General features: G+C 33.5%; 1 protein-coding gene across 3 annotated transcripts in view; it reads left to right on the forward strand.

The window, feature by feature from the left end:
• CWF19L2 (CWF19 like cell cycle control factor 2) overlaps positions 1-19,219 on the forward strand; it is a 193,580-nt gene that overhangs the window by 152,499 nt on the left and 21,862 nt on the right. For all 3 annotated transcript variants that reach the window (XM_067750901.1, XM_067750903.1, XM_067750902.1), the window contains exons 14-16: positions 9,311-9,427; positions 14,396-14,551; positions 16,507-16,587. In XM_067750901.1, coding sequence (XP_067607002.1) covers positions 9,311-9,427; positions 14,396-14,551; positions 16,507-16,587 — 354 coding nt within the window. The remainder of the gene's footprint in view (positions 1-9,310; positions 9,428-14,395; positions 14,552-16,506; positions 16,588-19,219) is intronic.

Below are 19,219 nucleotides of genomic sequence, written 5' to 3' on the forward strand. Positions count from 1 at the left end.
TTTCCTCTAGACTTTATCAAAAAGTAAAAGTAAAAATTCCATTCAAAATTTAATCAATCAAAAACCCCACCTTAATCACTTATTAATTTTTCTATGTTCTTTTCTAGATTGTTACATAAACATTCGCATTTTCATAATTATGACATTATATATAAATATTTCATTCCCTTTTCATCTAGTCCCTACCTTTAAAAAATGTATGAATAAATTAAACATAAAGTAACACAAAGTTTTCAGTAATTCTTTACAAGAAGTTTGGGTTTTTTTCAATGACTTCATTTTCTCTAATGCACTGAAGACAGGCCAGGTCCAGGGGAGGCCCAGAGGTGTGAAGTGTATAAACCTTTTTTTAGCCTCCTACCTTATAGTCGGTGTCCCAAAGTAGGCATTTCTCAATTAACTAGTGAAAGGAAACTGTTGGCCAGTAAAGAGACATTTTCTATTTCTTCAACTCATATATTATTTCATACATTCCTTTTCCTAGTCTCAGTTTTCCTCTTCTGCTGTGAGGTAATCCACATTTTCCATTAGAGATTTGTAAAGGTATTAAATCTTCTTTTGCCTTTAACTTACTGAGCATTGGCTGATGTTTCTTCCCTCTCAGACTAGTCGTTTCATTCTGATTTCATTTTAATACCATTTGAATCTCTTTTCTTGGTCTATGCTTTATTATGCTATCTTAGCTTTAATAACTGCTATCAAGCTTCAGCCTTTCATCCGTGAATATTTTAATATAGAAATGTTTGAAATATTGGTTCGAAGGAATTTCATCTATTTACTACAGTATCTGACTGCTTATCCCATCTATTGTAGCTAATAGGTTATTTTATTAATCTGAATAAACAGTAAGAAATTATTCCTTTTAGTTGTTACCTCAGTAATTATATATGATTATGAGTTTCTAAGGAATTACTTTGCGTTAGGTAGTAATAATTTAACAGTATTCTAAAGCAGTTCAGCAATTCTCACTCAGCTTGAATTTCTAATACTTAAAGTTAATGTCGTAAATCCAAATGTATTAATGAAGCTATGTGAGTACTCATTAGAGTCAGACAGTTATGTAAGCTTCTGATCATAAATTGTCCCTGCCTTCTCCCTCTTTTTTAAAAATAAAAGTTATCTCTCCCCTTCTTGTCTTAACACTATCCTTTACTTAAAAGAAAAAAAAAGTACTTTGATTTTAGAGCAGTTTTAGATTTACAGAAAAATTGTAAGGCAGTATAGAGTTCCATATACCCTGTGCCCAGTTTCATCTATTATTTCCATCTTAACGTTAGTATAGTAAAATTGTTACATCTAATGAATCAGTACTGTTTTTTGTTTGTTTTACTTAATATAGTTGATATACAATATTATGTTAATTTCAGGTGTTCTACGTAATGATTTGACATTTGCATACATTATGAAATGATCACCATGAAAAGTCTAGTAACCATCAGTCCCCATACAAAGTTATTACAATATTACTGACCATATTCCTTATGCTGTATATTACACCCTCATGACTTACTTATTTTGTAACTGGAGTTTTAATACTTTTTCATCCCCTTCACCTATTTCACACCTCCATCCCCAAACACTTCCCTCTGCCAGCCACCATTTGTTCTCTGTATCTGTGAGTCTGTTTTTGTTTCATTATGTTTGTTCATTTGTTTTGTTTTTCTGATTTCACGTATATGTGAGATGATATGGTATTTATCTTTCTCTGTCTAACTTATTTCACTTAGCATTTCAATCTGTAGTGTTGCAAATGCCAAGATTTCATTTTCATTATGGCTGAGTTATACTTCATTGTATATATGGTACATATATATATATATATACACACACACACACACACACACATATACACACACAGATATATACCATATCTCCTTTATCCATTCGTCTATTGAAGAACACTTAGGTTTCTTCTGTATCTTGGCTATTGTAAATAATGCTGCAATGAACGTTGATATGCATATATCTTTTTGAATTAGTGTTCTGTTTTTTTTAGGTAAATACTCAGAAGTGAAATTGCTGGATCATATGGCAGTTTTATGTTTAATTTTTTGAGGAAGCTCCACACTGTGTTCCATAGTGCCTTCACCAATTTATATTCCCACCAACAGTGTAGCAGGGTCACCTCTTGTCCACATCCTCACCAACACTTGTTATTTGTTTTTTTGATGATAGCCATTCTGCCAGGTATGAGGTGGCATCTCATTGTGGTTTTGATTTGCACTTCCCTCATTGTTAGTGATATTGAGCATCTTTTCATGTGTCTGTTGGCCATCTGTATATCTTCTTTGGAAAAATTTCTGTTTGGTCCTCTGCCCATTTTTTAATCAGTTGTTTTTTTGGTCTTGAGTTATATGACTTCTTTTGTATATTTTGGATATTAACCCCTTATCTATCATTTGCAAGTATTTTCTCCCATTCAGTAGGCTGCCTTTTCATTTTGTTGATGATTTCTTTCACTATGTAAAAGCTTTTTAGTTTGACGTAATCCCATTTATTTATTTTTGCTTCTGTTTCCCTTACTCGAGGAGACATATGCAAAAAAATGTTGCTAAGATCAATTTCAAAGAGTGTACTACCTATAGTTTTCTCTAGAAGTTTTCTGGTTTCAGGTCTTACATTTAAATCTTTAATCCATTTTGAATTTTTTTAATATGGTGTGAGAAAGTAGTCTAGATTGATTCTTTTGCATGTACCTATCCAGTTTTCCCAACACCATTTATTGAAGAGGCTATCTTTTCTCTTTTGTATATTGTTGCTTCTTTTGTTGTAGATTAACTGAACATGTAAGCATGGGTTTATTTCTGGGCTCTCTATTCTGTTTCATTGATCTATGTGTCTGTTTTTAATGCCAGTACCATTCTGTTTTGATTACTATAGCTTTGTAGTATAATTTGAAATCAGGAAGTGTGATACCTCCAACTTTGTTCATCTTTCTCAAGATTGTTTTGGCTGTTCAGGGTATTTTGTATTTTTATACAAACTTTAGAATTATTTGTTCTAGTTCTGTGAAATATGCCAATGGTATTTTGATAGGGATTGCATTGAATCTCCAGGTTGCCTTGGGTAGTATGGTCATTTTAAACGATATTACTTCTTCCAGTCTATGAACACAGAATTTCTTTCCATTTATTTTTGTCATCTTCATTTTCTTTCATCAATGTCTTATACTTTTCAGAGTACAATTTGTTTATCTTCTTGGTAAGATTTATTTGTAGGTATTTTGTTCTTTTTGATGCAACTGTAAATGAGACTGTTTTCTTAATTTTTTCTTTCTGATTGTTTGTTATTAGTGTATAAAAATGCCACAGACTTCTGTGTATTAATTTTGTATCCTGCAACTTTACTGAATTCACTTATTAGTTCTAATAGTATTTTTGGTAGCATCTTGAGGACTTTCTATATATAGTATCATGTCATCTGCAGTGAGTTTTACTTCTTCCTTTCCAGTTTAGATTCCTTTTATTTCTTTTACTTGTCTGATTGCTGTGGCTAAATACAAGTGGCAAGAGTTGGCTTCCTTTTCTTTTTCTTTTATTTATTTTTTATTTTTTAATTGAAATATAGTTGATTTACAATATTATGTTAGTTCCAGGTTTATAACATAGTGATTCAGTATTTATATAGATTATACTCCATTTAAAGTTATTACAAAATAATAGCTATATGTCCCTGTGCTGTACAATATAGCCTTGTTGCTTATTTATTTTATACATAGAAGTTTGTATCTCTTAAAACCCTATCCTTATTTTCCCCTCCCCCACCCCTCTCTCCACTGGTAACCACTAGCTTGTTCTCTGTATTTGTTTTATTTTATTCATTTGCTTATTTTATTTTTTTTGATTCCACATATAAGTGATAACATACAGTGTTTGTATTTCTTTGTCTGACTTACTTCACTAAGCATTATACCTCTTAGATCCATCCACATTGTTACAATTGGCAGAATTCATTCTTTTACTATGGCTGAGTAATATTCCATTGTGTGTGTGTGTGTGTGTGTGTGTGTGTGTGTGTGTGTATTACATCTTCTTTATCTATTCATCTGTTGATGGACACTTAGGTTGCTTCCATATCATGGCTATTGTAAATAATACTGCTGTGAACATTGGGGTGATGTGTCTTTTCAATTATTGTTTTCATTTTCTTCAGATGTATACCTGGGAGGGGAACTGCTGGATCGTATGATAGTTCTATATTTAGTTTTTTGAGGAACCTCCATACTGTCTTCTGTAGTGACTTCCAATTTACATTCCCAGCAACAGTGTACAGGGTTTCCTTTTCTCCACATCCTTGTCAACATTTGTTATTTATAGACTTTTTTGATGATAGCCATTCTCACAGATGTGAGGTAATATCTTTGGCTTTGATTTGCATTTCTCTAATGGTTAGAAATGTTGAGCAACTTTTCATGTGCCTATTAGCCATCTGTATATCTTCCTTGGAAAAATATCTATTCTAGTTTCTGCCCATTTTTCAATTGGGTTATTTGGTTTTTTGATATTGAATTTTATGAGCTGTTTGTATATTTTGGATGTTAACCCCTTATTGGTCATATGATTTGCAAATATTTTCTCCCATTCAGTAGGTTGTCTTTTCATTTTGTGGATGGTGTCTTTTGCTGTGCAAAAGCTTTTAAGTTTAATTAGGTCCCATTTGTTTATTTTTTATTTTGTTTCTTTTGCCTTAGGAGACTGATGTGAAAACATAACACCATGATTTTTGTCACAGAGTGTTCTGCCTATAGTGTTCTTCTAGGAGTTTTATGAGTTAATTTTTGCATATGGTGTGAGAAACTGTTCTAATTTTATTCTTTTACATGTAGCTGGTCAGTTTTCCCAGCACCTCTTATTGAGGAGACTGTCTTTTCCTTTGTATATTCTTGCCTCCTTTGCCATAGATTAATTGACCATAGGTTCATGAGTTTATTCCTGGGCTTTCTGTTCTACTTAATTGATCTCTGTGTCTGTTTTTGTGCCAGTACCATACTGTTGTGATTTTACTGTAGCTTTGTAGTATCAGCTGAACTCAGGGAGTGTGATACCTACAGTTTGTTCTTTTTTTCTTAAGATTGCTTTAGCTATTCAGGATCTTTTATTCTGTGAAAAATATCATGGTTATTTTAATATGGGTTGCATTAAACTTGTAGATTGCTTTGAGTAATATGGACATTTTAACCGTGTTATTTCTTCCAATCCATGAACACAGGATATCTCTCCATTTCTTTGTATCGTCAGTTCCCTTCATTAGTGTCTTATAGTTTTCAGAATATAGGTCTTTCACATGATTAGTTAAGTTTATTTCTAGGTGTTTTCTTCTTTTTGATGCAATTTTATATGGGATTTGATTTCTTGCCTTTTCTGATAATTTATTATTAATATATAGAAAAACAATAGATTTCTGTATATTAATCTTTTATCCTGCAACTTTACTGAATTCATTTATTTGTTATAGTAATTTTTTGTAGCATCTTTAGGATTTGATATGTATAGTATCATGTCATCTGCAAACAGTGACAGTTTTACTTCTTTTTAATTTGCAGTCTTTTTTTTGTCTTTTTCTTCTCTGCTGTCGCTAAACACAGATGGTGAGAGTGGGCATCCTTTTTATTCCTGATCTTAGAGGAAATGCTTTCAGCTTTTCACTGTTGAGTATAATGTTGGCTGTGAGATTTTCATGTATGGCTGTATTATATTGGTGTATGTTCTCTGTATACCCACTTTGTTGAGTTTTTGTTATAAATGGGTCTTGAATTTTGTCTAAAGCTTTTTCTGCATTTATGGAGATGATCATATGATTTATACTCTTCAGTTTTTTTATGTGGTGTATCGTGTTGCATCAAATACAATTTTTTGTTTCCTCACTTTCAGTATGTATGTCTTTAGATCTGAAGTGAATCTCTTGGAAGCAGCATATGTATCATTCTTGTTTTTTTTTACCAAATTAGTTGCTCTGTGTCTTTGTTGCTATTTTGTTAATTGTATTCCTGTTGTTTTTATAGTTCTTCTTCATTCCTTTCTTCTCCTTTTGCTCTCTTTCCTTGTGATTTGATGACTGTCTTTAGTGTTACATTTGGATTTCTTTTTCTTTTTTGTGTATCTATTACTGGTTTTTGATTTTTTTAGTTACCATGATGCTCATATGTAGCAACATACATATTTGCATATATATATATATATAATCTTTATTTTAAATTAATGATCTGTTAAGTTTATACTCATTCTAACCACACTACATTTTACTGCCCTCCCCCCAACATTTAATGTTTTTGTTGTCATATTTTACATCTTTCTGTTTTGTGTATCCCTTAACTACTTATTGCAGGTATGGATAATTTTTTTACTTTTATCTCTTAACCTTCCTATTTGTAAGTGGTTGATCTACTACCTTTAATGTATGTTTCCCTTTCCCAGTGAGACTTTTCTTTCCATAATTTTCTTACTTCTAGTATGGCCTTTTCTTTTCTCCTTAGAGAAGTCTTTTTATCATTTCTTGTAAAGCCAGTTTAGTGCTGAACTCTTTCAGCTTTTGCTTATCTTTAAAATGCTTTAACTCTCCTTCAAACCTGAATGATGACATCGCCAAGTAGAGTATTGTTGGTTGTAGGTTTTTTCTTTTCATCATTTTAAAGATATCATGCCCTTCCCTTCTGGCCTGCAATTTCTGCTGAAAAGTCAGCTGATAGCCTTATGGGAGTTACCTTATATGTAACTAGTTGCTTTTCTCTTGCTGCTCTTAAGATTCTCTCTTCGTCTTTAATTTTTGCAATTTTAATTATAATGTGTCATGGTGTAGACACATTGGGTTCATCTTGTTTGGAAGTCTCCATAGCTTCCTATACCTATATCTGTTTCCTTCTTAAGGTTAGGGAAATTTTCAGCCATAATTTCATTGAATACATTTTCTACCCCTTTTTCTTTCTATGCTCCTTCTGGGACCCCTATAATGTGAATATTAGTATGCTTGATGTTGTCTCAGAGGTCTTTCTCTATTTGTCCTCATTTTTAAAACCCTTTTTTTTGTTGTTGTTCAGCTTGAGAGATTTCCACTACTCTGTCTTCCAGATCTTCCAGATCTCTGATCAGTTCCTCTGTATCAGTTCCTCTGAATCAATCTACTGTTGTTTTGTTCTAGTATATATTTTTCTTTTAGTTCTTGTATTCTTTAGTTCTCTTTGGTTCTTCTTTGTATTTTCTAACTCTTTTTTGAAATTGTCAATGTGTTCATCCCTTTTTCTCCCAAGTTCAGTTAACATATTTATGATCATTATCTTGAATTCTTTATTGGGTCAATTGCTTATCTTTGTTTAGTTGCTTTTCTTTTTTTTTTCCTGAGGTTATGTCTTGTTCCTTCACTTGGAACATTTCCTTCATCTCCTCATTTTACCCAATTCTGTGTTTTTTCACTCGGTGTTAAGTATGTCAGTTACTTCTCCCCATCTTCAGAAGTAGCCTTATATAAGAGACATCCTTTGGAGCCTGGCAGCATGCACCCCTTTGGTCACCAGAGCCCTATTCCTAGGGGTGCCCCCTATATGGACTGCATGTACCCTTCTGTTGCAGTAGGGTCAACTTCCATTGGGCAGCTGGTATGTGGGGCTGAACCCCAGCTTAGTTGGCTGTGGTGCCTCTTGGCACAACTTGCAGGCCTGCTGGAGTGCAGGGTGGGCTTTTCTCGTGGTTGTCTGTTTCAACCTATGGGATGTGGGGCTGCTGCCGTCTGCTGGTCGGTGGGGTAGGCTTCTCAAGTGGTTCATTGCATGCCTAGCAGGGCTCAGGGCTGATGCCAGCTTGCTGGAGGACAGGCCTGGTCCTTGGCACTAATAAGCTAGAGGGAGGATTCTGAAATGGTGCTTGCCAGTGCTGGTGTTATTGAGGTAGAATGAGCTGCCAAAAATGGCTGCTGCCAGCTTTTCTGTCCCCAGGGGGAGTCCCAGTTGCTTCCTGCCTGTCTCGGAGGCTCTCCAAGAGCAGCAAGTGGGTCTGAAACAGGCTCCTTTCAAACTAGTGCCTCTGTGCTAGGACTCAGAGCATGTGAGATTTTGCAGACAACCTTTAAGAATGGAGTCCCTATTTCCTATTGCCCTTGGGATCTCTCCCATATGCAAACCTTGCAGGCCTTCAAAGCCAGACATTCTGGGAGCTCATCTTCATGGTGCAGGTCGCCTGCCTGGGAGCCCAGTGTGGGGTTCACACTCCTTGCTTCTTGTGGAGGACCTCTATAATTGTAATATTCCTCTGGTTTGTGGGTTGCTGACCTGGGGGTGTAGGTCCTGACTAAAGTGCATCTCCAGCGCTGTTGCCTGTCTCATTGTGGTTCCTTCTTTATGTCTTTAGTTGTGGAGTATCTTTTCTGCTGGTCTTCAGGTTGTTCTTACAGGTAGTTGCTCTGTAATTAGTTGTAATTTTGTTGTGCCTGTGGGAGGAGGTGAGCTCAGGGTCTTCCTAGTCCAACGTCTTGGCCACCTCTTCAGTGCTTATTCCTGATATTGTTTTTAATTGTGAATATTTTGGGGATTTAACTGTAAATTTAAGTAGATAGCCATATCCACACACACTCCTAGTTTCTCCTCTTACAGTGAAGTTTTAAAAATTTGCATAATTTTGTAAAGCAATTAATAAATAAATTTATTAATTCATTAATTCTCTTACATAAAATTTTTCTAGCTAAAACCTAGCGAAAAATTATAGAAAATAGGATCAAGCCTCGTTGAAGAATATTTATGGTTCTTATAAACACCTTTTCCTCTCTACATATATACTAATTGACCTTTTTTGTTTTTAGACAGTTTGTGTAAAATGAAAAAATAGTACCAGCTTGTAGGTAATACATGTATGTAAATAAATAGAACTTAACCAGTGCTGTAAAGCCATACAGAGGTTATTTCTCTTTTCCCAGCCAATGAGGGAAGGAAGACCTGATTAACAGGCATCAGTTTAACTTTCGTATCACTACCAGGTCATGTATTTCTTTTATTCTTGCAAAATTTGTGCTGTTTCAAGGGCTTTGAAGGCATATAGCTTTCTCAGGTGAAGGATAAAGTGTCATTCATTCTACTCTTTGGTAAGCTTAATCTTTGAGGTATAGCAGTCAAAATTGAGACTTATGCAATAAGTTTCTGATTATTGAAAGATATCTTCATGGATTTTAAATTTTTAAATAGTGAATGTCTTTAAAATATTAAACTATAATATATTTCTTATGAGCAGGTTTATTTTATTAACTGTTAGCCATGTTAACCTATGAGGGGCTCATCTTTCAGAACTGAGAATAGCAATAACATTTCGCCTTTGCATCTTTTTTCCCATAGGTTTATTTATGTTTACCCAACTTACGATCTCTTACTGAAGGGCACTGCTTGATAGTCCCTTTGCAGCACTATAGAGCAGCTACCTTATTGGATGAAGACATCTGGGAGGAAATTCAGGTCAGCATGATAATGCTCATGATCATTGTAATGATCAAGAGCAGTTTTTACACACTATTGTGATAAATTCTAACAAGTTTTATGCCTTCATTCAATGATTTTACTTTCTGAATTTAAACAAGTATACATTTCCATAGTTGTGTATGTTGTGGGTCATGATGTTTTCACCACTCACTTTTTACTTTATTGAAAGCTTTAAATAAAAATTTTTATTGAGGTATAATTGTCATATAATATATTAGTTCCAGGTATACAACTGAAAGCTTTTGTCTACTAAATAAACTATGATCAAGTAATAATTATTTTTACTTTAAAAGAAATCAATGTAAGATTTCTAATATTTGCTTTCGTGGAACATGAAATAATCATTCTTACCACAGTAAGCTAATAAATTACAGCCAAAGGAAAGATGTTTTCAGATAATAAAAAATAATTTTTGGAACTTAGTGGTTTACATTTAGCAATTGTCATATTTTCCTATAATGGCATTGACCTTTTCTGCTGCTATGTTTTGTCATGATTTTGTTACCAGCTTTAATTTCCATACTTTTCCCTTATAGCCTTTTGGATTCAGGGATTGTGTGTGTGTGTGTGTGTGTGTGTGTGTGTGTGTGTGTGTGAATGAATGTCTGTGTCTGTGTCTGATTCTTCAAGAAATTGAAAGGCACAACGTGGGTGAAATTGCTGCTGAATTGCAAGACCTTATAATGACCAAAATAGAGAGAGAGAGAGAGAAAGGGAGGGAGGGAGGGAGGAAGGAAGGAAGGAAGGGAGAAGAAGAGAGAGAGAGAGAGAGAGAGAGAGGGAAGGAAGGAAGGGAGGCAGGTCCTGTTTTTCTAATGACTGACAAGTGAATAGGGTGAATAGGGGTTATAGGAACCCCTAGTTAGAAAACACGAAAATTTTAAGACTTCTAAAGAGACTAATACTAGTCTTTGTATCATGCTGATAAAGATACCAAGAGAGGAGATATTTTGACTGTATTTCATGAAATTCCGTCTTTTAACTCCCTGAAATCTTTTAGTTTATGCTGTGAAAGTTAAAGGGCAAACTGTTTTAATGCATCTGTGGCCCAGCAAGGGTAAAAGTGTGGATAAGTGTATTTGATGTGAAAAAAATTTTTCTTTTTCTAATAGTGGATTCCAGTGCAGTAAATAATTTAAAGTGGAAAGTGTGGCAGATTTGGTTTTGAGAATTATTTGGGGACTTTTCTGGAATGCTTTCTAAAAATGTATACATGCAAAACTGATTTAACTTAGAGCAAAAATAAAGTGCCAAAAAGATTTTAAGTTATACAGGAATCTAGTATGTATGTTATATGTTTTTGTAAGAAATTAAGTTACTTGGGCTTCCCTGGTGGCGCAGTGGTTGGGAGTCTGCCTGCCGATGCGGGGGGCGCGGGTTCGTGTCCCGGTCCGGGAGGATCCCACGTGCCGTGCGGCAGCTGGGCCCGTGAGCCATGGCCGCTGGGCCTGCGCGTCCGGAGCCTGTGCTTCGCGGCGGGAGAGGCCACGGCAGTGAGAGGCCCGCGTACCGCCAAAAAAAAAAAAGAAGAAATTAAGTTACTTGATGAAAAACACCGAGTTGGATAAAGAAGAAATTTATTCAGTTCAGTAGATACTGAGTGCATGAATGTATGATCATGCAGGTGTTGTGAGAAATGCAGAGATAAAATCACTCATTAATTCTGCCCAAAGGTGTGGTATATACTAGTATAGGTTACATTATGGTTTAGCAGATTTTGTAAGCCAGATGCATTATAGAAAATTGAGTGAGGGAGAAGCCAAATTGTTTTATGTAAATAATGGCATTATAGCTCTCTTCTGTGATAGAAAGAAGTTGTTAGAAGGTGTAAATTACTCTATGATAGTGAATGAAGAAAATATCTGAATTCTAGCTTATTTAAAGAAATGTACTTTTTTTGATTTTTGTTTTTACTTTCAAATATGTACAAAAACTCAAATTAATTATGCCCTGGTTAATACCCTTATGGTCATTCACCTCTTTTAGAGAATATATGTTAAAAATGACTTGACTTAGCAAAAAATTATGTTTGCAAATTCAGGGACCACTTCCTTCAAGTAATTTTTATCACCATCCTCTAGTAACATTTAAATTTAATTTTAGACCTTGTATTTAGTAGAATATACAAAGATATTCAGCAGAGCATGTGGGAATAATCACAGATTTCTAATGATAATATCTAAATTTTTAGTTTTACTAAATATATAGTGAAACTTGTTCCCCTTTAAGTTTATTCTTATCAGTTTGACAAATGAACTTGAACATACGTTATAGTCAGATACTGTAGGTCCATTTTTTAAATATCTCAAATTAGCGGTATGGTGGTGGGGTCGTTGATGCTTATCTACAGTGGGCTTCACTGTGGGGCCATTTCAGTGGAAAACTTCCAGTGTTAGTACCATTGGGTCTTTTTCTTGGGGCTAGTCAGACTCTCCAGAAAACACTCTTTCAGTCTCTTGCCTAGAGCATCTATGTCTGCTTTCCAGTGTTCTGGGAGCTGAGTTGGGAAAGAAGGCTGGTGTGGCAGAATGTCAAACATTTAAGAACACTAAGTAACATTTTTTATGATGCCCCTGTTTTCAGACTGTATACTCTCAACTGTGTCTGGTTTTCCTAGCCCAGCAACTTTGTTGTTTGCCTTCTCCAGAAGTTTATCCTATAGTGTTCTGCTGGTGTGGAGGAGGGGATCCGGTGTGTTAGTTATTTTTTTTCAAAAGACTTTCGTCTGTGCCATTGTTTTTCATTACAACTTCACCTCTAGTTCCATAATTCCTTGGTGCTGCCAATTCCTGAGCCTTTTGAGGATTCTGCAGTGTAGCATGGGTTTCTTCTTTACCATCCCTGCTAAACTGCCTCCTCCTATATCACCCAACTGTGAACCAGCTTTCTAGTGTTTAAGTCAGATAATATGGGGTGATCTGATTTTTAGCATATTTTCTTTGTTCTAATAGCTTTATGCTGTTTTGAAAATTATCTTAATGTCATTTTTGAGGGGTCACTTCATGAAGGGTGTAGAATTAAATGTGTATGTTCTGTACTATCGCATAACATTTATCTTAGGATAATCCTATCTTTAGACATGTTCTATTTAGAAAATTTGAATAAATTATAGTATTAATATTATATCATCAGCCCTAAATAGCTTTGGTATGTTTAATGAAAATACTTTAATATTTATTTTAAATTCCTTTACGTGTGTTTATCTGAGTTTTTTGTAATGTGGTTTGTAATGTGTAAGAATCGTAACACTCTAGTATAGATTACTTAAATATATTGTAAGGAATATAAGTCCAGATGTGTTAACTAAATGAGGAATTGCAATTAGGTGAGTAATCATAGTTTAGAAACGTGGAAAATAGTGATTACCTGAAGGACGAAGTGTTTTCTACTAGTAATACGGGAATTTTATTTCGCCCCTGTAACATGAGATCTCTACATCTCTGTGAAGCATAAAATAGTTTTGGTATCTTATGATAATGAACTAAAACACTTTCTTCATTGTTTAGTTTTCATATAAATTTTAAAGAATGCATATTATTTAACTATGTATATTGTATTTGTTGTATTGAACTTGGGGAAATCCTGCTTTAATGGAGTTGATAACCTCAAATTATACCATTAAACTCATATTTTTAAATTAAAGTATTTTATATATATATATATATATATATATATATATATATGAAGTACTTAAAAGTGTGTATGTGTCCTCGAGGCTATAAGTATGATGTTTATATATTTTATAATATTGAACTATTCTTGTATCACTAATTTAGTACTTTTGAGTTTTCATTTATAATCCATGACATCTTAAGTCTGTCTTCTTCGCTATTATCCAGATAGACTCTAGAACAGTCATCCAACAGTTAAACCTAAATTTTACCACCTAAATGTGATTTTATCTCTTCCTTTTCTTCTTTTAGTTTACTGGAACTGTTTCCAATATATACATAATACTGAGCAGAGTGAGTTTCAGTTAAAAAAAATATGTTGCTTAACTATGTGAAATTATGTGGTAGATTTAGAAAGTAAAGTAACTATAAGGTAACATTGTAGAGTTTAAACATTGTTTACTATTTTTTTATTTTAAAAAATGCTGAGCTTATATATATAGCTGTGGTTAGAAATGTAGAGCGAATCCTGTATCTGTTGCTTACTAGGTACCTTTTTACTTTACCTCAAATTATAATTATTCGATTTTTTTTCCTACTTGTTCTTATTTTATAAAATGAGTGGAAAATAGAATAGTGATGAGTGATCAATAATAAGTGATCAGAGGAGACCTGGTCGGAACCCAGAACTCCCAACCCCTACCCAGCAGTAATTTGTAGGCTTTCTTATTTTTGGGTGTCAACAGAGGCTTGAATGGAAAACCTGAACTTCTATCTCCACATGGCAGTAACTAGGCAGGGTCTCAACAACAACCTGGTTGAATCTCTAGGGAATTATGCTGAGTGAAAATTTGCAAGTGAAGGATCAGAAGACATATGAAGGGAACCAGCAAATGAAGTTACTTTGAGGATAGAAAAACAATTGGAAGTGAATTCTGCATGTCTGTTACTGAATTTAAGGATGCCTACCTGCTCAGAGTACCTTTTTTGGTTTTTGGATGTTTTCCTATGATTTTACTGTCAGTTCTATATATTTTACCACCTAAATTTGATTTTTATCTCTTCCTTTTCTTATTTTAGTTTACTGGCACTGTTTCCAATATATACATAATACTGAGCAGAGTGCGTTTCAGTTATAAAAAACACATTGCTTAACTATGTGAAATTATGTGGTAGATTTAGAAAGTAAAGTAACTATAAGGTAACATTGTAGAGTTCAAACATTGTTTACTATTTTTTTTTAATTTTAAAAGAATTTATTATACTTTTTATTGTTCTCATATTTTGAATCTCCTCTCAGTGTGTTATTTACCTAGCCATTTCCTCTCTTCAGATGTTTAGAAAATCATTGGTAAAGATGTTTGAAGATAAAGGATTGGACTGTATCTTTTTAGAAACGAATATGAGCATGAAGAAACAGTATCATATGGTTTATGAATGCATTCCTCTCCCAAAGGAAGTGGGTGGTATGGCTCCCATCTATTTTAAGGTATTTATGGATAGTCTTTACAGGCATACTTATTTTTTGCTGTATTATGGTTTTATGAATAGTTATCTTTATTCTGATATTTTTTCTCCTATGTACTTAATGAAATTTTATATCATATAAAGAAATGAAGTAAAGCACAAAAATTCTGCTATATAAATTTCTGTAGAAGAAATTTGGGATTTTGACCTTTAAAAAGCATGCTTACTTATCAGTATGAATATACTATCAAATGGTAATTTATAATTTTAATTTTTCATTTCTCAAATGAAAAATCAAGTTCTACCTTGAAATACTTTCAAGTCAAAATTGTAGTCATGACTCTAGAAATTTATAATTTAAATTCCTTAGGGCCAAACATAGTTACATGCAAACAGTACAAATTACAATTGCTAAAAAAAAAAAAAAAATTACAATTGCAGAGACAAGTTATTGCTGCAAGTTTTAATATTTAATACCTCATCATGCTCTTTGAAAAAGAAACTAAAATCTAACCTTGACATACATCTTTGGACATTGTAATAAATGATTAGAGTTCTTAAGCAATTGTGTCATTATAATGTTCAAGCAGGTTTAACTAAATAGCGTTTGTTTGATACTGGCCTGAGTGCAGTGTAATTTATAAATTTATAATTTATAAATTTGTAAATGTAGAACCATATATGAAATAGTAACGTGTACAATTAAAGAAGAAGATAATGTTTTATGAGGTGGTATAGAAACTTGCAAATGCAACATTTAGACAATATAGGATGGTAAATTTTAATTAATATGGACTGTAAATCCCAATAAAAAGAATTATTTTAAAAAAGGATTATTAAACCTGTTAAGGTTGATGAGGTGGTGAAAATCAACTTTTCCTATAGAAATTTTTAAAAACCATCTGATTATTTGCTTTGAAGTCATGCTAGTAAAGTATAGGAAAACAATCCAGATAATTCCCAAACCCATGTCAGTCCTGTATTAAACAGAATCAATTGAGAAAGAGATTATTATGCTTTTCTTCAATTTTTTTTTTTCCTCTTGTACTTCCTCAGTGAGCCCTAGGAGATTGTGACTATAGGTATTGAAGTACATAGGGCACAACATAGAGCAGCTACTGTTGCTTATGGTGGGTGACAGAAATGTCATCTCTTAGCAGAATGGTATGCTACTTTTCTTTTATATTGTATCTTTTATATGATCATTAAAGATGTACTTATTTGATTTAGCTTCAATTTTATATTGAATGTGCTACATTATAATGTCAACACAAGCAATCCATGTCTTTTAAATAGGGAGCAGGCAGTATACCTGATGTATTTAAACTATGCTTATTTGAATGTTAATTTCACCTTTAAAATTTACTTCATTAGTAATGATGTATAAAAATGAGATTATTTTATAATTATCACCATGGCTTTTCTTTCTATTAAATATTTCTTTACCATAAATACTAGTCATATTGATTAGCTTAGAAAGTCTTATAATTCCATGTCTATGTATTTTTTCCCATGCATTTTTACTCCTTTTTTCTATGGCCAGAAATAGGTCAAGTATTTGGTTGCCAGAAAGCACATAAATTACTGTTCTTATATATGGAAGAAGAACAATAAAACAAAATGAATTTATTTGAGTAGATGTCTATGAATGGAGTAAGGAATTTGTGAACTTTATGTTCACAAATTCCGTTCAATATTAAGTTGCTTGGTCTTACTAAGGATTGTTTTTGTCATGTAAAGGTGAGCTAAAGTTAGTACAAGAGTTAAGAATGAGTAAAATAGTATTATTTTGGCTAAAGATAAGACTTGTATGAAATCAAGAAATTCCAATTTTAAATAACAGAAATTAAAGTCATTCAAACTAATAACCTAACATGTATATTAAACCTTATAATTAATTCACCATATTACTTTACTTTTAAACTCTTTGTATTTACTTGTGCATTATTTTTTAATTGACAAATGGCTGTTTCTTAGAAAGCCATAATGGAAACTGATGAAGAATGGTCTATGAACAAGAAATTAATTGATCTCTCTTCAAAAGATATCAGAAAGTCTGTAAGTATTATTTTTTTTAATATAAGAAATAACCCTACTATTTAGGATCTTTGTAATTTCCATATCTTATTTGAGAAAGAGACCATTTGGCTGAGTGATCAAAGGTGAAGGAAATATAATTCCATAAATAAAGAAGAAATTATTTTCATCCTACCTGGTCTAGCAAATCCTTATTTCTTTAATTGCTTATTTGAATGTTTATTCCTGATCTTTTGGTGCTCTGCCACTGTAGTCCCTATGATTGTTTATGATAACCATAAGACTCTGCCATGAAAGTTGCTCTTAATGGGATTCTCAGGCTCTGGGACAAGTGAGGAGAGATGTCTTCTTGTTACTGAAATTATAATGAGAAAAACATTTTCCTAAAGGCTCTATTTTGCACATGGAACTCTCTCTCTTTTTTTTTTTTTTTTTTTTTACTTATACAAAGGTTTACTGTTATGGTCCTTTAAAACAGTAGTTAAGTTAGATGATGGGTACATTATTCTTTTAGAGACTTTACTAACCATGCTTCATAGTTTAATCTTGATTTGCAGATCAGATTTTAGATACAAGTTACCCTTAGGTTGAGTACTTCTGTAATGACCTCCCTCTTTTCTAGAAATACACATTAAATGGAATAGATATATAATAGAACTGGGGATTCCTTTTTCTTTTCAAAGAGTATTATATGAATGTTTATTGAGTGCCTGCTATTTACCAGGCACTGTTCTACATGCTTTTTATACATAATGGAACAAAACAAAGGCTTTATGTAGCTAATATTCTAGTGCAGGAGTTGGGAACTGCACTCTGTGTGCTAAATCCAGCCTGCTGCCTGTTTGTGTAAATGAAGTTTTATAGTAATACAGCTAAATCCCTTTTTTTTTTCTTAACATCTTTATTGGAGTATAATTGCTTTACAATAGTGTGTTAGTTTCTGCTTTATAACAAAGTGAATCAGCTATACATATACATATATCCCCATATCTCTTCCCTCTGTGTCTCCCTCCCAACCTCCCTATCCCACCCGTCTAGGTGGTCACAAACCACTGAGCTGATCTCCCTGTGCTATGTGGCTGCTTCCCACTAGCTATCTATTTTACATTTGGTAGTATATATAAGTCCATGCCACTCTCTCACTTCTTCCCAGCTTACCCTCCCCCACCCCGCCCCCGTGTCCTCAAGTCCATTCTCTACGACTATATTCCTGTCCTGCTGCTAGGTTCTTCATAACCTTTTTTTTTTTTTTTTTTTTTTAGATTCCATACATATGTGTTAGCATATGGTATTTGTTTTTCTCTTTCTGACTTATTTCACTCTGTAGGACAGACTCTAGGTCCATCCACCTCACTACAAATAACTCAATTTCGTTTCTTTTTGTGGCTGAGTAATATTCCATTGTATATATGTGCCACATCTTCTTTATCCATTCATCGTTCGATGGACACTTAGGTTGCTTCCATGTCCTGGTTACTGTAAATAGAGTTGCAATGAACATTGTGGTACATGACACTTTTTGAATTATGGTTTTCTCAGGGTATATACCAAGAAGTGGGATTGCTGGGTGGTATGGTATTTCTACTTTTAGTTTTTTAAGGAAGCACCATACTGTTCTCCATAGTGGCTGTATCAATTTACATTCCCACCAACAGTGCAAGAGGGTTCCCTTTTCTCCACACCCTCTCCAGCGTTTATTGTTTGTAGATTTTTTGATGATGGCCATTCTGACTGGTGTGAGATGATACCTCATTTTAGTTTTGATTTGCATTTCTCTAATGATTAGTGATGTTGAGCATTCTTTCATGTGTTTGTTGGCAATCTGTATATCTTCTTTGGAGAAATGTCTAGGTCTTTTGCCCATTTTTGGATTGGGTTTTTTGTTTTTTTGATATTGAGCTGCATGAGTTGCTTATAAATTTTGGGATTAATCCTTTGTGAATTGCTTCATTTGCAAATATTTTCATGCATTCTGAGGGTCGTCTTTTCATCTTGTTTATGGTTTCCTTTGCTGCCAAAGGTTTTAAGTTTCAGAGGTACTGTTTTTGGCTGCTTTCATGCTACAAGGATAGAGTTGAGAGTTGCAATAGAAATTTTATGATCTGCAAAGCCCAAATTATTTTATTTAAATTACAATTTTATTATAGGTTTTTAAGATTGTTTTTTAAGTTTTTAAAATTTTGCTGACCCCTCCTCTAGCAGATGTCACTAGAATATTTCTCTCCCATTTTTTGTTTTGGAAAGCCAGACCTGATACATGTGACTGATAGAATTCACTATTTTATTTATTATATCCCAGGCCAAAGGTTGAAATCTCATTGTATTATTGGAGGTAGTTTTAATTCAAAAGTAAAACCATTGTCTGTTGTCTTTTTTAAAAATTAAAAAAAAAGTAATACAAATTTTAAAGGTTACTTTCCATTTACAGTTATTACAAAATATTGGCTATATTCCCCGTGTTGTACAAAACATCCTTCAGCCTATCTTACACTCAGTAGTTTGTACCTCCAACTTCCTCGCCCCTGTATTGCCCCCCACCATTGGTACTGGTAACCACTAGTTTGTTCTCTGTATCTGTGTGTCTGCTTCTTTTTTCTTCTATTCACTAGTTTGTTGTATTCTTTAGATTCCACATATAAGTGATATCATATAG

Source organism: Pseudorca crassidens, chromosome 9 (genome assembly GCF_039906515.1).
Source record: "Pseudorca crassidens isolate mPseCra1 chromosome 9, mPseCra1.hap1, whole genome shotgun sequence".
NCBI lineage: Eukaryota > Metazoa > Chordata > Mammalia > Artiodactyla > Delphinidae > Pseudorca > Pseudorca crassidens.